This window comes from Hyperolius riggenbachi, chromosome 12 (assembly GCF_040937935.1).
Source record: "Hyperolius riggenbachi isolate aHypRig1 chromosome 12, aHypRig1.pri, whole genome shotgun sequence".
In the NCBI taxonomy this organism is placed as follows: Eukaryota; Metazoa; Chordata; class Amphibia; order Anura; family Hyperoliidae; genus Hyperolius; species Hyperolius riggenbachi.
This window is the reverse complement of record NC_090657.1, coordinates 241,231,541-241,250,401: the sequence shown is the minus strand read 5'-3', so window position 1 is coordinate 241,250,401 and position 18,861 is coordinate 241,231,541. Positions and strand designations below refer to the sequence as shown.

The window sequence follows — 18,861 nt, the reverse complement described above, 5'->3', positions numbered from 1 at the left end:
CCTTCATATCACAGAGAATTGTGGGAACTGTAGTGGAGGCGTGGCCTCTCACTAATCCTCTCTACTTATATCCACACTGCTTCGCTCCCTTCATATCACAGATAATTGTGGGAACTGTAGTGAAGGCGTGGCCTCTCACCGATCCGCTCTACTTATATCCACACTGCTTCGCTCCCTTCATATCACAGAGAATTGTGGGTACTGTAGAGGAGGTGTGGCCTCTCACTGATCCTCTCTACTTATATCCACACTGCTCCGCTCCCTTCATATCACAGATAATTGTGGGAACTGTAGAGGAGGCGTGGCCTCTCACGGATCCTCTCTACTTATATCCACACTGCTCCGCTCCCTTCATATCACAGAGAATTGTGGGAACTGTAGTGGAGGCGTGGCCAGGCACAGAAGATGAAACATAAAATCCTCCATGTGATCCTGAGAGGTGGAGGCGTAACATGGTACCAAGAAGGGGTTGAGTATTGGTAATAAGATAATGGGTCTATGTGAGAAGGTTAGGGCACTGGCTGGAAACAGAATACTGACACAATCTCTGAAAGACAGAAGCAGAAAGATTGGGGGGGGGATATGGAATATCAGCATAATTTCTCTCACCGGTACATATTCACAAAGTTCTTCCCCATAGACAGAGCCCCGGTGTGCAGGTCCATGATGGATGCCTAGAGGACAACAGAGACAGGAAATGGCTTAGCACATGGCATTTTGGGTAGGAGCATTTTTTACCATCTGCACATCACACATTCTCATTCAGGCACTTGTGAAAACAATACTTATCATTCCTATTTGCATGCACTTTAATGCAAATTGAAGGCAGCCTGGAACCAGGACAGTCAAAATGAGTGATATATATATATATATATATATATACACACATTATATATATATATATATATATATATATATATATATATATATATATATATATATATAAATATATATATATATAAAAGTTAGAAGACGGTGCTGGAAGCTTGTGGCAAACATGTATCAGGTGATCCCTGAAGTGTCAGACACTGGGAACTTTGCTGTATTTCATTTGGTGAAAAAATGGCCTTGGAAATGTCATTAATGCTACTCCTGGTTAATAGTCTGCTTTGAGCCCAAAGAGTTAGTTATGTATTTTAACAGTGACAAGCAAGAAAATAGAATTTGGGGTGTTTTAGGGTTAAGGCCTATGTCACGTGAAATCTTTTTAGTGACATACTAAATCAAAAGAAATAAAATTGTTATTTTCAGATACTCTGTACTAAAACAAAACACTTGTAAAAAAAAAACAACAACTGACAGAATTGAAAAGAGAACGCATAATTTGCTACTTTAGGCACTCAGCTTTTTAAATATGTATGCCATGTGGGTGTATTATTGTTATTTTTGCAAATAAGTGCTTGTAATTAAGGAGTACAATATAGTACAATGAGAAAAAGGATATATATTGTGGCCATACATTTCACTAGGAACATAATTTAAATGTTGGGATAGACAGGACAAATAGGGAAATAAAACCTGTGGGTTGTATATATGGTAGCATTGTGCATTTACCGTATATACTCGCAAGCAAGCCGAATTTTTGACCCACCAAAAGTGGGCCAAAAGTTGGGGGGTCGGCTTCGTGCGAGTCACGTTGGTCGGTGGTCGTAGAATCACTCACGTCCCCAGCCTGTCAGCTCCTGTCACCGAAACAGGAAGTGGCTGCCGGCGGGGCCAGGAGGATCGGAGGGAGACGGCGAGGGTACCGGACAGCTGCAGGGGGCTATTGGAAGCCCTAGGTGAGTAAAACTCATTTTTTGTTTGACTTAAGTGTCCCTTTAAGGATTTAGATGCTCGCCTGCCATTAAAGTCTATGGGGACCGCTGTGGCCGTTTCATTAGCAAACATTGGAGAACAGTCCACAAACGTTTATTCGCAATGTTTGTCCATCACTAATTTATGATATTCACAGCTGGGTGAAGGAAACACTGAGGCCGGGATCACACATAGCAGTAACGCTAGAATTGCATGAAATACTGCGTTTTATGCAGCACTCTTAGTCAATGGGACGCAGAAAAAGATGCGGAGAACGGCAATTTACAGTATGCGTTTCGCGAACGCAGATTTTGCTGCATATTATACAGGATAGCTGTCAAAACGCACATAATGAAAGTCAATGGAAAAAAAGCAATGTATTGTGTTTTGTATGTGCTTTTGATTTTTTTTTTAATGCTTTTTTTAATAAAGATTTCTGATGCTTTTCCGCTTCCTGTTGTCCTGTGATTTGCATAAATGTAAATATAAAAACGCTTTACATATGCGAACAGCAAACGCATGAAAACGCACGCAAAACGCATCTGCGTTTAAAAACCGCAAACGCACCAAAAATGCATGACAAAATCGCAAACGCACCGTCATAAAACGTTCCTTTTTCACGCTATGTCATATGTGGACCCAGCCAAATGGCCGGATTTCTGCCACTAGCTGTTTTTTTTTTTTTTTTCATTTAGTTAGTTACTTTTTTTGTGATCTTTGAAATCACAAATTAGCATTTTCCGTCTACCTCCTTTGTAAAATATTGTCCGCTTATTAAGTTCGCCTCTGAAACCCTCCGCAGTGGAAAAAGCAATTTGAATTATTTCACTGAACCCCGGCGCTGTCAGCTCCGATTAAACAAAATAGGAGTTTGGAGTCCAAGGCACTGATTGAAACAAAACAGCAATCACGGAGCTGCTGCTGCGGAGACGCTTACGTGAATGGAAAACGCCAGCGGAGGGGACTGGCAGCGAGATGCAGCGGCGCTGACAACTGGAAAAAGGCCCAAAGTCGTCGGAGCTCAGCCTGACAGCATTTCCATTCGCTAATCGGGAGAGAAGAGCTGGAAAATGAAGGCAGGGAAATTCACAGCTGCTTAAACCCTTGTGTGTGTGGCAGAGAGCCAGCCGCAGTCATGAACCTCGGCTGGAGGGGGCAGCAGCGAGCGCGGCCAGCCAGAAAAACACACACAGCCTGACGTGCCGATAACTGGCCAGAAACAGAAGCGGATAACAAGGATTTGGGAAGGAGAGTTGTCATGTGACCCCAGTGCGATTTCATGACTGCATCCCTCCCAGCACTGCGACATCAACAAGAACCAATTTAATAGTAAATTCGCATTATTGCACTTTAACCTCCTTAGCGGTATGCCTGACACTGTGTCGGGCATACCGCTCTGGGGCCCCAGGAGTCCCCTATAATAAAATTTTTGTTCCAAATCACTTGAAACCCTCTAGCTAGCACTAGGCCCCCCGATCACCCGTTTATACGTTACCCCCCCAGGATCCAGCGATCGCGCAGCCTCCCGGCGCAGCTCTGGTCTCTCCATGGGGAGGATTGGGTTTCCGCATGACATCATCTGCGATCCTCCCCATAGCAAAGACCAGACCTGTCCGGGGAGGCTGCGCTGATCGCTTGATCCAGGCGGGGTAACGTATAAACGGGGGAGCGGCGGCGATCAGAGGGTGCCGGGCAATTGTACTAGCTAGCCTAGTGCTAGCTAGAGGGTTTTTGTCCGGGAGATCTCTGGGAGGGGGGGGGGGATGGGGGCTGGCGGGCAAAAGATTGCACAACCTCCTGAGCAGCGTAACGTTCAGAAGGTTGAAAGCAATTATAGTACAAGACCGATTTTGCTTCTAAAACGGGGTAGGATTCTAAACAAATTCTTTTATCTACATGGAGCAAACGGCATGGAAGCAGGACCTGTAACTGAAGGGGTAACCTGTGTCTGTGCCTAAGGATGCAAGTTTCTTTCCATGTCTCCACAGCCACTTCCTGCACTACTGCTGCCCTGCTAACGCTCCAACTCCACCTTCATATGTCTCCCCAGCCACTCTCTGCTCTGCTACTGCTTCCCTGCTCCACTCTGCTCCTGCTAACACTCCAACTCCACCTTCATATGTCTCCCCAGCCACTCCCATCTCTGCTACTGCTTCCCTGCTCCACTCTGCACCTGCTAACTCTCCAACTCCACCTTCATATGTCTCCCAGCCACTCCCTGCTCTGCTACTGCTTCCCTGCTCCACTCTGCTCCTGCTAACACTCCAACTCCACCTCCATATGCCTCCCCAGCCACTCCCTGCTCTGCTACTGCTGCCCTGCTCCACTCTGCTCCTGCTAACACTACAACTCCACCTCCATATGTCTCCCCAGCCACTTCCTGCTCTGCTACTGCTTCCCTGCTCCACTCTGCTCCTGCTAACACCCCAACTCCACCTTCATATGTCTCCCAGCCACTCCCTGCTCTGTTACTGCTTCCCTGCTCCACTCTGCTCCTGCTAACACCCCAACTCCATCTTAATATGTCTCCACAGCCACTCCCTGCTTTGCTACTGCTTCCCTGCTCCACTCTGCTCCTGCTTTAAAGGGAACCTTAACTGAGAGAAATGTGGAGGTTTCCTTTTAAACAATACCAGTTGCCCAGCAGTCCTGCTAATCTCTTTGCCTGCAATAGTGGATGAATCACACACCTGAAACAAGCATGCAGCTAATCCAGTCGGATTTCAGTCAGAGCACCTGATCTGCATGCTTGTTCAGGGGCTGTGGCTGAAAGTATTAGAGACACAGGATCAGCAGGCGATTCAGGCAACTGGTATTATTTTAAAAGGAAAAATTCATATCCTTCTCAGTTTATGTGCCCTTTAAAGGGCAACTGAAGTGAGAGGTATATGGAGGCTGCCATATATACAGTGGAGGAAATAATTATTTGACCCCCTCACTGATTTTGTAAGTTTGTCCAATGACAAAGAAATGAAAAGTCTCAGAACAGTATCATTTCAATGGTAGGTTTATTTTAACAGTGGCAGATAGCACATCAAAAGGAAAATCGAAAAAAATAACCTTAAATAAAAGATAGCAACTGATTTGCATTTCATTGAGTGAAATAAGTTTTTGAACCCTCTAACAATAAAAGACTTAATACTTAGTGGAAAAACCCTTGTTTGCAAGCACAGAGGTCAAACGTTTCTTGTAATTGATGACCAAGTTTGCACACATTTTAGGAGGAATGTTGGTCCACTCTTCTTTGCAGATCATCTCTAAATCCCTAATGTTTCGAGGCTGTCTCTGTGCAACTCTGAGCTTGAGCTCCCTCCATAGGTTTTCTATTGGATTAAGGTCCGGAGACTGACTAGGCCACTCCATGACCTTAATGTGCTTCTTCTTGAGCCACTCCTTTGTTGCCTTTGCTGTATGTTTTGGGTCATTGTCGTGCTGGAACACCCATCCACGACCCATTTTCAGTTTCCTGGCAGAGGGAAGGAGGTTGTCGTTCAGGATTTCACGATACATGGCTCCGTCCATTTTCCCGTTAATGCGATTAAGTTGTCCTGTGCCCTTAGCAGAAAAACACCCCCAAAGCAAAATGTTTCCACCCCCATGCTTGACGGTGGGTACGGTGTTTTGGGGGTCATAGGCAGCATTTTTCTTCCTCCAAACACAGCGAGTTGAGTTAATGCCAAAGAGCTCTATTTTGGTCTCATCAGACCACAGCACCTTCTCCCAGTCACTCACAGAATCATTCAGGTGTTCATTGGCAAACTACAGACGGGCCTGCACATGTGCCTTCTTGAGCAGGGGGACCTTGCGAGCCCTGCAGGATTTTAATCCATTGCGGTGTAATGTGTTTCCAATAGTTTTCTTGGTGACTGTGGTCCCTGCTAATTTGAGGTCATTTACTAACTCCTCCCGTGTAGTTCTAGGATGCTTTTTCACCTTTCTCAGAACCATTGACACCCCACGAGGTGAGATCTTGCGTGGAGCCCCAGAGCGAGGTCGATTGATGGTCATTTTGTGCTCCTTGCATTTTCGACCAATCACACCAACAGTTGTCACCTTCTCTCCCAGCTTCTTGCTAATGGTTTTGTAGCCCATTCCAGCCTTGTGCAGGTCTACAATTTTTTCTCTGACATCCTTGGACAGCTCTTTGGTCTTTCCCGTGTTGGAGAGTTTGGAGTCTGCTTGATTGATTGATTCTGTGGACAGGTGTCTTTTATACAGGTGACTAGTTAAGACAGGTGTCCTTAATGAGGGTGACTAATTGAGTAGAAGTGTCTAGCCACTCTGAGGGAGCCAGAACTCTTAATGGTTGGTAGGGGTTCAAAAACTTATTTCACTCAATGAAATGCAAATCAGTTGCTATCTTTTATTTAAGGTTATTTTTTCGATTTTCCTTTTGATGTGCTATCTGCCACTGTTAAACTAAACCTACCATTGAAATGATACTGTTCTGAGACTTTTCATTTCTTTGTCATTGGACAAACTTACAAAATCAGTGAGGGGTCAAATAATTATTTCCTCCACTGTATTTCCTTTTAAGCAACACCAGCTACCTGGCTATCCTGATGAGCCTCTGCATCTAATACTTTCAGCCATAGCCCCTGAACAAGCATTCAACAGATCAGGAGTTTCTGACATTATTGCCAGACCTGCGAAGATTAGCTGCATGCTTGTTACTGGTGTGATTCAGACACTACTGCAGCCAAATAGACCAGCAGCTGTCAGGCAACTGGTATTGCTTAACAGGAAATTAATATGGCAGCCTCTCTCTCACTTTAGTTCTGCTTTAAAGTAAACCTGAGATGGAGCGAAATGAAAAATGTATACATACCTGGGCCTTCCTCCAGCCCCCTTCAGCCTGATCGCTCCCTCACCGCCGTCTTCCGCTGCCTGCAGCCTCTGCAAATTGCCCTATAGAATCCTCTGGTCCTGGACACACTGAACGTTCCCGGCTACAGGAGCGTGACGGGGGGGCGGGCACAGCCGGACTGCGCTGGCACCAACTAGCCTCGACTGGACGACTTACCAGGGCTAGTTGCAGCAGTGCGAGGGAGCAATCAGGCTGGAGGAAGCCCCAGGTATGTATAACTTATTTCGCCCCATCTCAGGTACCCTTTAATGCAAATAGCGCTTTTCTGAAGTCTCTGCGTCTCTCCGCTTCCCATAATGTCTTCTGCTCCTCCGTGATGAAGAGTAATGCACACGTGCGCTGTAGACCTTTTCATATTCAATTTACCGCAAATGGGTATTTTAAGTGTAACGGCCCATAAAGCCGCTGCCGCAAAACTGCTTCAGGCCTGTTTGATGATTCCCCCCCTGCAGGTATCTCAGTAGGTTTTATAAACCCGCTCGTCGTAACGCCAAATAAAACCTCCGCTGAGCCTCAATCGCGCCTTTATTCCTGCGCTCTCTGCACAGATGAATCTCACGACTCCTGCACTCTCTGCCAGACAAACATCTTCCTGCCCAAGCATTAAATGTTATTCCTGTGCCAACGCTGAACGGCTGGCCGGCGGCCGCACAAACGTTATGATTGGCTGACAGCTTCCCAGAGGGGGCGCAGGGGTGAGCCGCTCAGATGGGGAGATGGGTGACAGGCAGCCGTGAAATCTGACATTAACAGATCTGTCCTCATCAACTGACGGGCAAAGCGAAGGGGAAGGAGGGGGTTTGATAGCGGTGATATTGCGGACAACCCCGTATTGGGGGGCTGGAGGGGTGCAGCATGAGGGGAAAGCCATGCTGCACTTCAACAGGGAGGGGGGACGGTCCCCCCTCCCCCTCATCTCGGGCTCTCCCCTCTGCGCTCCCCTCTAGCCTTGAATAGAGTGTATGCATGCGGCGGGGCAGCGGCAGATACACACCTTCCATGCGCTCTAGCGTGGATGTTCCTCTCTCTAGCCTCTGACGCGACTTCCTGTATCCTCTGACGCGACTTCCTGTATCCTCTGACGCGACTTCCTGTTTATACAGGAAGACGCGCCAGACACTAGAGGGAGAAACTTCCACGCTGGAGCGCACGGAAGGTATGTATCTGCCGCTGCCCCGCCGCCTGCATACACTCTATTCAAGGCTGGAGGGGAGCGCAGAGGGGAGAGCCCAAGATGAGGGGGAGGGGGGACCCCCCTTCCCACCGAAGTGCAGCATGACACAGCTAAGGGGTTAAATTACACTTGTGCTTAGTAACAGATAAGAGGGAATTACAGGCAGGCTTAACGCTCAAAATACATTGGATTTCTCTATGTTTACCTTCAGTCCTGTGCAAGAGTTCAGGTCCACTTTAAATAAATGCTTTAGTGAAAGGACAGATGTCTCATTACAGATTCCTGTAGCATCTGAGGTTTACTGATGACTCATACAAGCCTGCTCAGTATAACACTGCAAAGAATGGGCATGGAAATGCCAAGTGCATTATGCCAGAGCGGCCGGTCGCTGAAAGGTGAGCTGTAATCGGATGCTGCTGCCTTTTAACCACATGACGCATTATTCCTCGATATGATGGACCGCACTGTGATAAATAAACTGAGATTGCCAAGACTACGTGCCCCTGACCACCAGTACTGACACTTCCTGCATCTAACGGTGATTGCCAAGACTACGTGCGCCTGACCACCAGTACTGACACGTCCTGCATCTAACGGGTGATTGCCAAGACTATGTGCCCCTGACCGCCAGTACTGACACTTCCTGCATCTAACGGTGATTGCCAAGACTATGTGCGCCTGACCGCCAGTACTGACACTTCCTGCATCTAACGGGTGATTGCCAAGACTACGTGCGCCTGACCGCCAGTACTGACACTTCCTGCATCTAACGGGTGATTGCCAAGACTACGTGCGCCTGACCGCCAGTACTGACACTTCCTGCATCTAACGGGTGATTGCCAAGACTACGTGCGCCTGACCGCCAGTACTGACACTTCCTGCATCTAACGGGTGATTGCCAAGACTACGTGCGCCTGACCGCCAGTACTGACACTTCCTGCATCTAACGGGTGATTGCCAAGACTACGTGCGCCTGACCGCCAGTACTGACACTTCCTGCATCTAACGGGTGATTGCCAAGACTACGTGCGTCTGACCGCCAGTACTGACACTTCCTGCATCTAACGGGTGATTGCCAAGACTACGTGCGCCTGACCGCCAGTACTGACACTTCCTGCATCTAACAGGTGATTGCCAAGACTATGTGCGCCTGACCACCAGTACTGACACTTCCTGCATCTAACGGGTGATTGCCAAGACTACGTGCGCCTGACCGCCAGGACTGACACTTCCTGCATCTAACGGGTGATTGCCAAGACTATGTGCGCCTGACTGCCTGTACTGACACTTCCTGCATCTAACGGGTGATTGCCAAGACTACGTGCGCCTGACCCCCAGTACTGACACTTCCTGCATCTAACAGGTGATTGCCAAGACTACGTGCGCCTGACCGCCAGTACTGACACTTCCTGCATCTAACGGGTGATTGCCAAGACTACATGCCCCTGACCGCCACTACTGACACTTCCTGCATCTAACGGGTGATTGCCAAGACTACGTGCGCCTGACCGCCAGTACTGACACTTCCTGCATCTACCGGGTGATTGCCAAGACTATGTGCGCCTGACCACCAGTACTGACACTTCCTGCATCTAACAGGTGATTGCCAAGACTATGTGCGCCTGACCGCCAGTACTGACACTTCCTGCATCTGACAGGTGATTACCAAGACTATGTGCGCCTGACCGCCAGTACTGACACTTCCTGCATCTAACAGGTGATTGCCAAGACTATGTGCGCCTGACCACCAGTACTGACACTTCCTGCATCTAACAGGTGATTGCCAAGACTATGTGCGCCTGACCGCCAGTACTGACACTTCCTGCATCTAACAGGTGATTGCCAAGACTACGTGCGTCTGACCGCCAGTACTGACACTTCCTGCATCTAACGGGTGATTGCCAAGACTACGTGCGCCTGACCGCCAGTACTGACACTTGCTGCATCTAACGGGTGATTGCCAAGACTATGTGCCCCTGACCGCCAGTACTGACACTTCCTGCATCTAACGGTGATTGCCAAGACTATGTGCGCCTGACCGCCAGTACTGACACTTCCTGCATCTAACGGGTGATTGCCAAGACTACGTGCGCCTGACCGCCAGTACTGACACTTCCTGCATCTAACGGTGATTGCCAAGACTACGTGCGCCTGACCGCCAGTACTGACACTTGCTGCATCTAACGGGTGATTGCCAAGACTATGTGCCCCTGACCGCCAGTACTGACACTTCCTGCATCTAACGGTGATTGCCAAGACTACGTGCGCCTGACCGCCAGTACTGACACTTGCTGCATCTAACGGGTGATTGCCAAGACTATGTGCCCCTGACCGCCAGTACTGACACTTCCTGCATCTAACGGTGATTGCCAAGACTATGTGCGCCTGACCGCCAGTACTGACACTTCCTGCATCTAACGGGTGATTGCCAAGACTACGTGCGCCTGACCGCCAGTACTGACACTTCCTGCATCTAACGGGTGATTGCCAAGACTACGTGCGCCTGACCGCCAGTACTGACACTTCCTGCATCTAACGGGTGATTGCCAAGACTACGTGCGCCTGACCGCCAGTACTGACACTTCCTGCATCTAACGGGTGATTGCCAAGACTACGTGCGCCTGACCGCCAGTACTGACACTTCCTGCATCTAACGGGTGATTGCCAAGACTACGTGCGCCTGACCGCCAGTACTGACACTTCCTGCATCTAACGGGTGATTGCCAAGACTACGTGCGTCTGACCGCCAGTACTGACACTTCCTGCATCTAACGGGTGATTGCCAAGACTACGTGCGCCTGACCGCCAGTACTGACACTTCCTGCATCTAACAGGTGATTGCCAAGACTATGTGCGCCTGACCACCAGTACTGACACTTCCTGCATCTAACGGGTGATTGCCAAGACTACGTGCGCCTGACCGCCAGGACTGACACTTCCTGCATCTAACGGGTGATTGCCAAGACTATGTGCGCCTGACTGCCTGTACTGACACTTCCTGCATCTAACGGGTGATTGCCAAGACTACGTGCGCCTGACCCCCAGTACTGACACTTCCTGCATCTAACAGGTGATTGCCAAGACTACGTGCGCCTGACCGCCAGTACTGACACTTCCTGCATCTAACGGGTGATTGCCAAGACTACATGCCCCTGACCGCCACTACTGACACTTCCTGCATCTAACGGGTGATTGCCAAGACTACGTGCGCCTGACCGCCAGTACTGACACTTCCTGCATCTACCGGGTGATTGCCAAGACTATGTGCGCCTGACCACCAGTACTGACACTTCCTGCATCTAACAGGTGATTGCCAAGACTATGTGCGCCTGACCGCCAGTACTGACACTTCCTGCATCTGACAGGTGATTACCAAGACTATGTGCGCCTGACCGCCAGTACTGACACTTCCTGCATCTAACAGGTGATTGCCAAGACTATGTGCGCCTGACCACCAGTACTGACACTTCCTGCATCTAACAGGTGATTGCCAAGACTATGTGCGCCTGACCGCCAGTACTGACACTTCCTGCATCTAACAGGTGATTGCCAAGACTACGTGCGTCTGACCGCCAGTACTGACACTTCCTGCATCTAACGGGTGATTGCCAAGACTACGTGCGCCTGACCGCCAGTACTGACACTTCCTGCATCTACCGGGTGATTGCCAAGACTACGTGCGCCTGACCGCCAGTACTGACACTTCCTGCATCTACCGGGTGATTGCCAAGACTACGTGCGCCTGACCGCCAGTACTGACACTTCCTGCACCTAGCAGGTGATTGCCAAGACTACGTGCGCCTGACAACCACACTGACACTTCCTGCATCTAGCAGGTGATTGCCAAGACTACGTGCGCCTGACAACCACACTGACACTTCCTGCATCTAACAGGTGATTGCCAAGACTACGTGCGCCTGACCGCCAGTACTGACAATTCCTGCATCTAACGGGTGATTGCCAAGACTACGTGCGCCTGACTGCCAGTACTGACACTTCCTGCATCTAACGGGTGATTGCCAAGACTACGTGCGCCTGACCCCCAGTACTGACACTTCCTGCATCTAACGGGTGATTGCCAAGACTATGTGCGCCTGACCGCCAGTACTGACACTTCCTGCATCTAACAGGTGATTGCCAGGACTACGTGCGCCTGACCCCCAGTACTGACACTTCCTGCATCTAACAGGTGATTGCCAAGACTACATGCGCCTGACCCCCAGTACTGACACTTCCTGCATCTAACGGGTGATTGCCAAGACTACGTGCGCCTGACCCCCAGTACTGACACTTCCTGCATCTGACAGGTGATTGCCAAGACTATGTGCGCCTGACTGCCTGTACTGACACTTCCTGCATCTAACAGGTGATTGCCAAGACTACGTGCGCCTGACCCCCAGTACTGACACTTCCTGCATCTAACGGGTGATTGCCAAGACTACATGCGCCTGACCCCCAGTACTGACACTTCCTGCATCTAACGGGTGATTGCCAAGACTACGTGCGCCTGACCGCCAGTACTGACACTTCCTGCATCTAACAGGTGATTGCCAAGACTACGTGCGCCTGACCGCCAGTACTGACACTTCCTGCATCTAACGGGTGATTGCCAAGACTACGTGCGCCTGACCGCCAGTACTGACACTTCCTGCATCTAACGGGTGATTGCCAAGACTACGTGCGCCTGACCGCCAGTACTGACACTTCCTGCATCTAACGGGTGATTGCCAAGACTACGTGCGTCTGACCGCCAGTACTGACACTTCCTGCATCTAACGGGTGATTGCCAAGACTACGTGCGCCTGACCGCCAGTACTGACACTTCCTGCATCTAACAGGTGATTGCCAAGACTATGTGCGCCTGACCACCAGTACTGACACTTCCTGCATCTAACGGGTGATTGCCAAGACTACGTGCGCCTGACCGCCAGGACTGACACTTCCTGCATCTAACGGGTGATTGCCAAGACTATGTGCGCCTGACTGCCTGTACTGACACTTCCTGCATCTAACGGGTGATTGCCAAGACTACGTGCGCCTGACCCCCAGTACTGACACTTCCTGCATCTAACAGGTGATTGCCAAGACTACGTGCGCCTGACCGCCAGTACTGACACTTCCTGCATCTAACGGGTGATTGCCAAGACTACATGCCCCTGACCGCCACTACTGACACTTCCTGCATCTAACGGGTGATTGCCAAGACTACGTGCGCCTGACCGCCAGTACTGACACTTCCTGCATCTACCGGGTGATTGCCAAGACTATGTGCGCCTGACCACCAGTACTGACACTTCCTGCATCTAACAGGTGATTGCCAAGACTATGTGCGCCTGACCGCCAGTACTGACACTTCCTGCATCTGACAGGTGATTACCAAGACTATGTGCGCCTGACCGCCAGTACTGACACTTCCTGCATCTAACAGGTGATTGCCAAGACTATGTGCGCCTGACCACCAGTACTGACACTTCCTGCATCTAACAGGTGATTGCCAAGACTATGTGCGCCTGACCGCCAGTACTGACACTTCCTGCATCTAACAGGTGATTGCCAAGACTACGTGCGTCTGACCGCCAGTACTGACACTTCCTGCATCTAACGGGTGATTGCCAAGACTACGTGCGCCTGACCCCCAGTACTGACACTTCCTGCATCTACCGGGTGATTGCCAAGACTACGTGCGCCTGACCGCCAGTACTGACACTTCCTGCATCTACCGGGTGATTGCCAAGACTACGTGCGCCTGACCGCCAGTACTGACACTTCCTGCACCTAGCAGGTGATTGCCAAGACTACGTGCGCCTGACAACCACACTGACACTTCCTGCATCTAGCAGGTGATTGCCAAGACTACGTGCGCCTGACAACCACACTGACACTTCCTGCATCTAACAGGTGATTGCCAAGACTACGTGCGCCTGACCGCCAGTACTGACAATTCCTGCATCTAACGGGTGATTGCCAAGACTACGTGCGCCTGACTGCCAGTACTGACACTTCCTGCATCTAACGGGTGATTGCCAAGACTACGTGCGCCTGACCCCCAGTACTGACACTTCCTGCATCTAACGGGTGATTGCCAAGACTATGTGCGCCTGACCGCCAGTACTGACACTTCCTGCATCTAACAGGTGATTGCCAAGACTACGTGCGCCTGACCCCCAGTACTGACACTTCCTGCATCTAACAGGTGATTGCCAAGACTACATGCGCCTGACCCCCAGTACTGACACTTCCTGCATCTAACGGGTGATTGCCAAGACTACGTGCGCCTGACCCCCAGTACTGACACTTCCTGCATCTGACAGGTGATTGCCAAGACTATGTGCGCCTGACTGCCTGTACTGACACTTCCTGCATCTAACAGGTGATTGCCAAGACTACGTGCGCCTGACCCCCAGTACTGACACTTCCTGCATCTAACGGGTGATTGCCAAGACTACATGCGCCTGACCCCCAGTACTGACACTTCCTGCATCTAACGGGTGATTGCCAAGACTACGTGCGCCTGACCGCCAGTACTGACACTTCCTGCATCTAACAGGTGATTGCCAAGACTACGTGCGCCTGACCGCCAGTACTGACACTTCCTGCATCTAACGGGTGATTGCCAAGACTACGTGCGCCTGACCGCCAGTACTGACACTTCCTGCATCTAACGGGTGATTGCCAAGACTACGTGCGCCTGACCGCCAGTACTGACACTTCCTGCATCTAACGGGTGATTGCCAAGACTACGTGCGTCTGACCGCCAGTACTGACACTTCCTGCATCTAACGGGTGATTGCCAAGACTACGTGCGCCTGACCGCCAGTACTGACACTTCCTGTATCTAACAGGTGATTGCCAAGACTATGTGCGCCTGACCACCAGTACTGACACTTCCTGCATCTAACGGGTGATTGCCAAGACTACGTGCGCCTGACCGCCAGTACTGACACTTCCTGCATCTGACAGGTGATTACCAAGACTATGTGCGCCTGACCGCCAGTACTGACACTTCCTGCATCTAACAGGTGATTGCCAAGACTATGTGCGCCTGACCACCAGTACTGACACTTCCTGCATCTAACAGGTGATTGCCAAGACTATGTGCGCCTGACCGCCAGTACTGACACTTCCTGCATCTAACAGGTGATTGCCAAGACTACGTGCGTCTGACCGCCAGTACTGACACTTCCTGCATCTAACGGGTGATTGCCAAGACTACGTGCGCCTGACCGCCAGTACTGACACTTCCTGCATCTACCGGGTGATTGCCAAGACTACGTGCGCCTGACCGCCAGTACTGACACTTCCTGCATCTACCGGGTGATTGCCAAGACTACGTGCGCCTGACCGCCAGTACTGACACTTCCTGCACCTAGCAGGTGATTGCCAAGACTACGTGCGCCTGACAACCACACTGACACTTCCTGCATCTAGCAGGTGATTGCCAAGACTACGTGCGCCTGACAACCACACTGACACTTCCTGCATCTAACAGGTGATTGCCAAGACTACGTGCGCCTGACCGCCAGTACTGACAATTCCTGCATCTAACGGGTGATTGCCAAGACTACGTGCGCCTGACTGCCAGTACTGACACTTCCTGCATCTAACGGGTGATTGCCAAGACTACGTGCGCCTGACCCCCAGTACTGACACTTCCTGCATCTAACGGGTGATTGCCAAGACTATGTGCGCCTGACCGCCAGTACTGACACTTCCTGCATCTAACAGGTGATTGCCAGGACTACGTGCGCCTGACCCCCAGTACTGACACTTCCTGCATCTAACAGGTGATTGCCAAGACTACATGCGCCTGACCCCCAGTACTGACACTTCCTGCATCTAACGGGTGATTGCCAAGACTACGTGCGCCTGACCCCCAGTACTGACACTTCCTGCATCTGACAGGTGATTGCCAAGACTATGTGCGCCTGACTGCCTGTACTGACACTTCCTGCATCTAACAGGTGATTGCCAAGACTACGTGCGCCTGACCCCCAGTACTGACACTTCCTGCATCTAACGGGTGATTGCCAAGACTACATGCGCCTGACCCCCAGTACTGACACTTCCTGCATCTAACGGGTGATTGCCAAGACTACGTGCGCCTGACCGCCAGTACTGACACTTCCTGCATCTAACAGGTGATTGCCAAGACTACGTGCGCCTGACCGCCAGTACTGACACTTCCTGCATCTAACGGGTGATTGCCAAGACTACGTGCGCCTGACCGCCAGTACTGACACTTCCTGCATCTAACGGGTGATTGCCAAGACTACGTGCGCCTGACCGCCAGTACTGACACTTCCTGCATCTAACGGGTGATTGCCAAGACTACGTGCGTCTGACCGCCAGTACTGACACTTCCTGCATCTAACGGGTGATTGCCAAGACTACGTGCGCCTGACCGCCAGTACTGACACTTCCTGCATCTAACAGGTGATTGCCAAGACTATGTGCGCCTGACCACCAGTACTGACACTTCCTGCATCTAACGGGTGATTGCCAAGACTACGTGCGCCTGACCGCCAGGACTGACACTTCCTGCATCTAACGGGTGATTGCCAAGACTATGTGCGCCTGACTGCCTGTACTGACACTTCCTGCATCTAACGGGTGATTGCCAAGACTACGTGCGCCTGACCCCCAGTACTGACACTTCCTGCATCTAACAGGTGATTGCCAAGACTACGTGCGCCTGACCGCCAGTACTGACACTTCCTGCATCTAACGGGTGATTGCCAAGACTACATGCCCCTGACCGCCACTACTGACACTTCCTGCATCTAACGGGTGATTGCCAAGACTACGTGCGCCTGACCGCCAGTACTGACACTTCCTGCATCTACCGGGTGATTGCCAAGACTATGTGCGCCTGACCACCAGTACTGACACTTCCTGCATCTAACAGGTGATTGCCAAGACTATGTGCGCCTGACCGCCAGTACTGACACTTCCTGCATCTGACAGGTGATTACAAAGACTATGTGCGCCTGACCGCCAGTACTGACACTTCCTGCATCTAACAGGTGATTGCCAAGACTATGTGCGCCTGACCACCAGTACTGACACTTCCTGCATCTAACAGGTGATTGCCAAGACTATGTGCGCCTGACCGCCAGTACTGACACTTCCTGCATCTAACAGGTGATTGCCAAGACTATGTGCGCCTGACCGCCAGTACTGACACTTCCTGCATCTAACAGGTGATTGCCAAGACTACGTGCGTCTGACCGCCAGTACTGACACTTCCTGCATCTAACGGGTGATTGCCAAGACTACGTGCGCCTGACCGCCAGTACTGACACTTCCTGCATCTACCGGGTGATTGCCAAGACTACGTGCGCCTGACCGCCAGTACTGACACTTCCTGCATCTACCGGGTGATTGCCAAGACTACGTGCGCCTGACCGCCAGTACTGACACTTCCTGCACCTAGCAGGTGATTGCCAAGACTACGTGCGCCTGACAACCACACTGACACTTCCTGCATCTAGCAGGTGATTGCCAAGACTACGTGCGCCTGACAACCACACTGACACTTCCTGCATCTAACAGGTGATTGCCAAGACTACGTGCGCCTGACCGCCAGTACTGACAATTCCTGCATCTAACGGGTGATTGCCAAGACTACGTGCGCCTGACTGCCAGTACTGACACTTCCTGCATCTAACGGGTGATTGCCAAGACTACGTGCGCCTGACCCCCAGTACTGACACTTCCTGCATCTAACGGGTGATTGCCAAGACTATGTGCGCCTGACCGCCAGTACTGACACTTCCTGCATCTAACAGGTGATTGCCAAGACTACGTGCGCCTGACCCCCAGTACTGACACTTCCTGCATCTAACAGGTGATTGCCAAGACTACATGCGCCTGACCCCCAGTACTGACACTTCCTGCATCTAACGGGTGATTGCCAAGACTACGTGCGCCTGACCCCCAGTACTGACACTTCCTGCATCTGACAGGTGATTGCCAAGACTATGTGCGCCTGACTGCCTGTACTGACACTTCCTGCATCTAACAGGTGATTGCCAAGACTACGTGCGCCTGACCCCCAGTACTGACACTTCCTGCATCTAACGGGTGATTGCCAAGACTACATGCGCCTGACCCCCAGTACTGACACTTCCTGCATCTAACGGGTGATTGCCAAGACTACGTGCGCCTGACCGCCAGTACTGACACTTCCTGCATCTAACAGGTGATTGCCAAGACTACGTGCGCCTGACCGCCAGTACTGACACTTCCTGCATCTAACGGGTGATTGCCAAGACTACGTGCGCCTGACCGCCAGTACTGACACTTCCTGCATCTAACGGGTGATTGCCAAGACTACGTGCGCCTGACCGCCAGTACTGACACTTCCTGCATCTAACGGGTGATTGCCAAGACTACGTGCGTCTGACCGCCAGTACTGACACTTCCTGCATCTAACGGGTGATTGCCAAGACTACGTGCGCCTGACCGCCAGTACTGACACTTCCTGTATCTAACAGGTGATTGCCAAGACTATGTGCGCCTGACCACCAGTACTGACACTTCCTGCATCTAACGGGTGATTGCCAAGACTACGTGCGCCTGACCGCCAGTACTGACACTTCCTGCATCTGACAGGTGATTACCAAGACTATGTGCGCCTGACCGCCAGTACTGACACTTCCTGCATCTAACAGGTGATTGCCAAGACTATGTGCGCCTGACCACCAGTACTGACACTTCCTGCATCTAACAGGTGATTGCCAAGACTATGTGCGCCTGACCGCCAGTACTGACACTTCCTGCATCTAACAGGTGATTGCCAAGACTACGTGCGTCTGACCGCCAGTACTGACACTTCCTGCATCTAACGGGTGATTGCCAAGACTACGTGCGCCTGACCGCCAGTACTGACACTTCCTGCATCTACCGGGTGATTGCCAAGACTACGTGCGCCTGACCGCCAGTACTGACACTTCCTGCATCTACCGGGTGATTGCCAAGACTACGTGCGCCTGACCGCCAGTACTGACACTTCCTGCACCTA

At 51.0% G+C, this 18,861-nt stretch overlaps 1 protein-coding gene across 1 annotated transcript in view; it reads right to left on the bottom strand.

Annotated features, from left to right (window-relative positions):
- OGFOD3 (2-oxoglutarate and iron dependent oxygenase domain containing 3) overlaps positions 1 to 18,861 on the bottom strand; it is a 311,061-nt gene that overhangs the window by 197,462 nt on the left and 94,738 nt on the right. The window contains exon 5 of the mRNA XM_068263593.1: positions 610 to 674. Coding sequence (XP_068119694.1) covers positions 610 to 674 — 65 coding nt within the window. The remainder of the gene's footprint in view (positions 1 to 609; positions 675 to 18,861) is intronic.